The 7,532-nt window shown below is 30.7% G+C and overlaps 1 protein-coding gene across 1 annotated transcript in view; it reads left to right on the top strand.

Annotated features, from left to right (window-relative positions):
• The first annotated feature begins 2,028 nt into the window (after positions 1–2,028).
• LOC117181689 (homeotic protein deformed) overlaps positions 2,029–7,532 on the top strand; it is a 21,325-nt gene continuing 15,821 nt past the window's right edge. The window contains exon 1 of the mRNA XM_033374615.1: positions 2,029–2,968. Within this exon, the coding sequence (XP_033230506.1) occupies positions 2,116–2,968 (853 nt within the window). The 5' untranslated portion in view covers positions 2,029–2,115. The remainder of the gene's footprint in view (positions 2,969–7,532) is intronic.

The raw sequence follows: 7,532 nt of genomic DNA, 5'->3' as shown, positions 1-7,532 counted from the left end.
TATGTCTTACGGTCCAATCGTAAATCAAAAATAAATTATGAGTCAGAAAAAACATTTTCTTAGAAACTCAGATATTTATTTAATAGAAAAACTTCAAAATAGTGAAACAGATCAAATTTTAGTCAAAAAAAAAAAAAAACATTTAAATCAATTGTTTAAAAATTAATTAAAATTTAGTCTCTCAAAAATACTGAGACTTCAATCGATTAGACTACATTTTTAAAAAATATAGTAAGAGAAAACCAAATTAGCGTAGGTTAGGACGGACGAACAGAAATTGACAATTTCAATTCTTCAATTCGTCAATTTCTGTTCGACCGTCCTAACCTACGCTAATTTGGTTTTCTCTCACTATATTTTTAAAAAATGTAGTCTAATCGATTGAATTCTCAGTATTTTTGAGACTTCTAAATGACTAAATTTTAATTAATTTTTTTAAACAATTGATTTAATGTTTTTTTTTTACTGAAATTTGATCTGTTTGACTATTTTGAACCATCATCAACTCAGGTTAAGAACCTTTGAAAAAGGTACACATGTGTACCGAAATATAAGGAGGATTAAAATTAGTTTTTCTATTAAATAAATATCTGAGTTTAGAAGAAAATGTTTTTTTAACTCATAATTTATTTTTGATTTACGATTGGACCGTAAGACATAAATAATTGAAATCTATGATTTGAAATCAATAAATATCAACGGTCGAAGAAAGGATTGATTTGTTTCATCATATCACTTTACAATTAATTCATATTGTTCAAAAAAGTTGTTGTAATTATTTACATATAAAAATATGATTAAAAAGCATTTTTTTCTAAACAAAGCTTTATAAAAAATTGAAACTTTTTCCATTTATGATATTTTAGTCTAACATTTCTGCCTTAAAATATATTTATGACAAAAGAATATTTAAGGGTCTAAGAGACCCAGAGTGTGCTGCGATGATTAATTGTTGAATTATTTCCGAAGTTTATAATTCACCGAGACAATATAGGCATATTGGCAGCTTGACTTGTTATAAACATAAAAAATCAGTATAAATGTAAAATCGGGTTTTACCTCAAGGCTAAGTTACATTCCAGGGGAGTGGGGTCATACCCAACTAGAGTGGGGGGGGGGGGCAAAAATTGGCCGAATGTTTATGGATGATCCCTGAGCAGCTCGTTGCGTCGGTCCAAGGTGGATTTCGAGCATCGGGAGGCGGGTTAAGGAAACCTTATAGTAGGAGTGACTCCCCCATAACCCAGAAGCATAGCCATAAGGGCACAGGATCTAGGGTTCGCGTAGCAGGGGTTGGCCTCGTGGTTCTCCAGAGAGGGGATAACATTCTAGGAGTGGGAGACTCAATACGGCTTGTGGAGGATCGAGCTATGGCTCACGAACCGGCTGGAGGGAGCGCGCATGAAACATAGTTGCCAGACGAGTTTGTGCCGAGCCACGGCGAGCTCACTCCTGTGGCACCTACAACTTCTTCCCGTGACACATTCAGGAAAATTTCCTTCCAAAGAGTGATAAGTGCAAAAAGTGTTAAAAACCTTCGATACTCGAAATTCCAAAAAGTGTTGTTGGTTGGTCCCCTTCCCAAGGTCATTTTGCTTCACTCTTTTGTCAGCTGCAATTTCTCCCAAGGTGAAGTGTGAGTGACTGCGACTGAAGGATCACGAAAAAAAAATTTAATTGGGGCAGGTGAAGTCGCGAAATCGAGAGTTTTGATCAACAAAGTTTGGTGCACCTGCCGTAGTGGTCTCGTGGCGCCACTCACATGTTGCATGCGTGCCTATCCATCATGGTCGCGGACGGGGGGCAACTCTGATTGGTTCTCCGTGGTCACGTGGTATGCTAATTGGGCACGAGTGGGCGGCAACCGCCTGGCGTCGAAGGAGACTAGATTGCAAAAGTGTGAGAGGGAGAGTCTAAAACTAAAAAGTACTGAAAAGCAAAAGGTTATCCGAAATACCGTGAGATTCAAGTGAAAAAGTCGCCCTTAAATTAGGGATGGGGGAAAGACGATGAACAAGGGTGCAGTGTTGTGAGTGGTGTGCGATTTGTGATTGTGCTGTCCTTTCTGAATTTTCTAGTATAAGTTGGAATCCTAAAGATCCAAAAAGTGCAAAAATGAGTTCCTTCTTAATGAATCCCGGTGGGTACCATCAGCAGCATCAGCAGTCGGTGGCTCATCTGGGTCCAACTTCGGTAGTCGTGGATCCAAAGTTCCCACCGAGTGAGGAGTATAGTCAGAATAATTACATTCAGTCTACTGGGCCTGATTTCTTTGGGGGAGGACACCACCTGAATCATCAGTCTCATCAGCTGCAGTATGGTTATCAGCACCATCATCAGGCGGCATCGACGCCTTATGGTACTTCATCAGCGGTGCAGCTGAATGGAGGATATGCGGGTTACGGTGGATATTATGCTCCACATCATCCCCATCACCAGGTGCATGCTGTTCATCATGCGAGTTTACATCCCCATCATCATGCCGTCGGGGCTCTTGCGATGCCTCCGGAGGCTCAACAACCACCCCTGACATGTCCGCCGAGTATGCAGAGTCAGCAACCCCATCAACAACCCCCTGTTGCGGCATCAACAGTTTTAGGAACCACGCCATTGTCTCCGTCCATTATGCCTAATCATGTTAGGCAGCCAGAGAATATTCAACAGCATCAGCAGGCGCAACAGCAACATGAAGGAAATGTTTGTAGTCCGGCGGGGTCTGGGTCGCTGCAAAGGGATAACTCGCCTGATTTGCCACAGCAACAACAACAGAATCAACATCAGCATATGCAGGGAAGTCAGCAACATCAGAATCAACATCATACGGATGAGGGTTCTGATCAGGAAGACGTGGATGATGATCAGATCATGGATGGGTCGCCGGGGATGATGGAGGATGAGGATGATGATGAAGAGAGTGGAGATCGTGTTATCTATCCTTGGATGAAAAAAATTCATGTAGCTGGAGTTGGTAAGTCAATGAGTTTGCTATTTTATTTTTCTAGGATGGAGAATATAGTTACGGATATAGGATTCTTTGAAAATGAATGTCGAGAAGTTGCTTAGCCACCCTGAGAAAATATACCGTTTATGATTTTGAATTGCAAAACTTGGGACAGAGATTTATCAAAAAATATCAAAGAATTTTACTGAGTCGTACAATCTGGACGGTAATTTTTAAAATCATAACGTTTAAAAATCCTAAGTTTTAAAAACTAATATCTAAATGTTAGGGCCTAATGTCTATAGATTGCTATCCTAAATTTTAAACCCATGATCATAAACTTAAAATCCATTTTTTTCAGTGAATTCGCAATGGAAAGTGTTCTTTAAAAAAAATATTGTCAAGATGGTATTCCAGATTAGAATAAGTTGATTGATTGAACAAATTTTGCTGGTAGGATTTTCTGAAACGATAACCTTCGATGAATCCTCTTTTTTTTCTAAATTAATAATAAAAAAGATAAAATAGAGAATTAGGGTCCAAATAAATGTCTTATGACTCTTTATATAAAATAAGATTTTTATTAATTTTTTTTTAAAATTATTTCAGTAAAGACTTTCAAAGTATTTTAGAATTAAAATAATATTCGAAGGAAATTTAAATCGCAAACCACAGCAATTCAGGAGACAGCGTTTTTTGAATTTATATATACAAATAAACAGAAATTACTTCATTTTTGAGCAATGCAACTATCCGTAGGATCAGTTTTTATTTCTTTACTTTATACTTTTTTCTTTATTTGACGTCATTATTTTTTTATTTATTTAACCTCCTTATATAAATAAAACTCTTTTCTCAGATTTTTTTATTCTAGATTTAAAGTAACTTAATTTTCGATTGAAAATCGCAAAAAACATAGCGGTTATTAAATATTTTACTTCAAAAATTTGTTTTGAATATTTCTAAAAGCCGAAATACAATTTTTTGAAATTTTTAATATTAACAAATCGAAAAAGTGTTATTTACTATAAAAATTATTAAAATAAATGTTATTCCTCTATACACAGCAGCTTCATAGAAACGAGCGTGAAAGTCCGACGGAAGAGTTTCCAAGGCATAAGTGTACGGGCACAATAATTATACATGCTTCGTTACCAGCGATCAATTTTGTATTATTTCTTTGTTTTTGTACATACTTCTATTGTTTTATAATTTTCATGTTTTTGATAATTTACTGTTTTTATGATAGAAAATTTTATTTTTATTTTGAAGGGCACAAACAATAAAAAATCAAGTGAAATAAAGTAAAAATATATTGTGTCTAAAATCTTTCAATATTTTTTATTTAAATATTTTTTTGACCTTTCGAGCAATTAAATTTTTTTAATAATGCTCGTAGATCGAATTTGCAAGATTCTCGTTATTTATTATAAAAATTTGGACTAGTTACGATCTTTTTAAAATCGTTATATGAAAATAAAATTTTTTATTTTTATTTTGCAAAGAAAATTTTTCATTATCACAATTCAATTTATTTCATTGATAATTTGATTGTATAATTATATTTAAATCGAATTCCACCTTAATTTAAAGTTTATTTGAAAATAATTAAAATAAACTTTTCACCATAATAATTAAGTAAATTATTTACTAATTTTTTTTAATGATTCAAAGTTTTGCAGTATATAAAACAGGGCGTTTTAATAACGGAGAAAAACTGAAAATTCTTCTTCGACAGTTTTATAAATATGTTGAAATTCTTAAAATAAATAGGAAAATAAAACATCCGGAAGATTTTGATGCAAATATTTCTAATTATGCAAGTTTTCGTATTAAATTTGAGGAAAAATTGGAATAATTTCCAAAGATGGTTAGAAGGTTTAGAAGCTTAGAAGAGATTAAAAAATTAATAAAACTTCGAAAATATTTCAAAACATTTTAAACAAAATGAAAGTTTTTGATAATTTTGAAAAAAATATATTAAGACAATTTTGAACTAATTCTACACATTTTGAGAAAAAAAAAATGGACGGAAATTCTTCTTTTCTGATTGAATTCAACTTAATTTGTTGAATTTTTTTATTTAATTGAATTATGTTGTTGAAAATTGGTTTTATTTATTTTTTTACACTGAAAATTTCACTATTTCATTTTTGGTGGAAAATGGTTATTTTTCAGTTGAAACTTCATGTACTTGATTGAAAATTGTATTTTTTTTTAAATTAATGTTCTTCGTTGAAAATACATCACTTTGGCAGAAAATTAAATTACTCGGTTAAAAATTATTTTTTTTTGGCTGAAAGTTCATATTTTCGGATTAGAAATTCATCTGCCGCGTTAAAGATTCAACTATTTTGTTGAAAATTTGGCTTTCTTGGAATAAATTCGGCTTTTTTATTCAAAATAAAATTATTTTGAAATAAAAATATCAACTATTGCATTTTTTGTTGAGAACAATTCATGTTTTTTGTTTGAAAAATCAAGTACTGGATTAAAGGTTGAACTACTATGTTAAAAATTCATTTTTTGAATAAAAATTCGTCACATTACCTGAAAATTCATATTTTTTGTTGAAAATGTGACTGGCTGAAAAATAATCCTTTTTCCTTTAAGATCCAACTATTTTGTTCAAATGTTTTTCTTTTTTAGAAATAATTAAAAATTTGAAAAAATTCCAAAGAATTTAATATAAAATGTTAATTTTTCATCACTTTGATACAAAATTTACAAGGGGATTAAAAATTTTGAAAACTTTCAGTAGAATATAAATTTCGAAAACTTTCATTGAAAACTAATTTCAAGAGAAAGTTGAAAAACATTTCAATGGATTTCCTAAAATTTTGAAAAAGAATATAAAAGGTTTTAAATCAAAATGATTCAATTTGGCAAGTTTTTACAACAAATTCTAATAAGTTTAAGAGATATTTAGAAGTTTTCAAAAGATTCAAAAATAATTTAAGATATGCAAAGAAATGAAAAAATGTTAAATGAATTTTAGATATTTGAAAATGCCGAGAAAGAAATTAATATAAAGTTTTTAATTTTTCGGTCTCAAGGATTAATTACTGATGAATAATTATTAACGAGTTAATATAAACAACCGATATTAATATTATTTATTTAAATTATTATTGAATTGTATATTAATATTCTTATAAAAATATGTAATTATAATAAAACTGCCAGGATAAAATATTTAAAATATTTTGTTGTAATTACTCTTGAATCATTAATTAATCGCTAATACATAAAATTATAAAAAGCAAAAACCTGAAATTAAATGATATTTATTCGTGCTTCTAGTAAGAGAAGATTTATTATTTACAAAAAAAAGAACCCGGAAAAAACTGCTTGTATTCAAAATATTGTGAACCTTGTTACAAATTCTTTCAAATCTATTCCAAGATATATCGCCTCTCTTTCATGTTCAAGAAAAGTGTCCCAAGAAAAATCTGAAAAGATTATTATCTGTTTTCCCTGGAACTGACAATTATAGATAAATGAGAATCATAGATAATCGAGTAGGAAAAATGCTGTTGGGTCATTTTGACCCATTGATGTATGTCGAGATAAATAGCAAATCCATTCTTAACAGGTTGAACACCTTACGCGTTAAATTCGACGGAGCATCCATCTCCATTGCATTTAAGCTGCTTTCAAAATACGGAAAGACTTATGAGATGCAATTTATCGCAGACACCTTCTTGTCACCTGTGTGGGCCCACATTAGGCGTTAGGTTCCAAATAAATCGGTTACGTCTAATCCATCAACCTTTTCCAAGCCAGGATACGTTTTTAAATTTTCGGTATTTTTCTCATTTAAGCAAAGCACGAATCATTATAATTTATTCATTTAATAAATAAAATTGGAATAGTTTGCCTTTATTAAATAATCGTAAATTAATTAAATAATAAAAAAACTGAAGGCTTAATTGGTGCATAATTTTCAGTATAAAGACTGCTGTGACCGAAATGATCAATTTTTGAGAAAAAAGTTCGTTTTCAGTCAAGAGAGATGAATTTTCAATCCAAACAAATATTTTTTCAACAAAATAATTTAAGTTTCAACAAAACACTTGACATTTTTTATCTAATAACTGAATTTAATATAATTACTGAATAATAACTGAATTTCTAACCTTCAAAGATAAATGTTCTGTGAAAAGATGAATTTTCAACAAAGTACATGAATTTTTAACCGAATTGTTTAATTTTCTTTCAAAAAATATAAGTATATAACCAGCAATGAAAAAGGAAAATTTTAGTTAACTAAATTAAGTTAACTAAATAAATTTTAGTTTAACTATAAAAAATATCAATTTTCAACCAAAAATGAAATCGTCAAATTTATAGTTTAAAAAACCAAATTTTTAACAGGAAAAAAAACGAATTCTCATCCAAACGAATTCAAATGAAAAAGAAGAATTTCAAAGAAAATGGTTTAATCTTCATCTCAGTTGAATTTGAATAAAAAAGAATTTTCAATAAAATTGTTTGAACTCCAACGAAGTGAATGAATTTTGAACAAACATAATACATTTTCTACCAAAACACATGAAATTTCATCAAAACACACACACACACACACACA

This window comes from Belonocnema kinseyi, chromosome 10 (assembly GCF_010883055.1).
Source record: "Belonocnema kinseyi isolate 2016_QV_RU_SX_M_011 chromosome 10, B_treatae_v1, whole genome shotgun sequence".
Lineage (NCBI taxonomy): Eukaryota > Metazoa > Arthropoda > Insecta > Hymenoptera > Cynipidae > Belonocnema > Belonocnema kinseyi.
The sequence above is the reverse complement of the archived record's forward strand: the minus strand, read 5'-3'. Positions and strand labels throughout refer to the sequence as shown.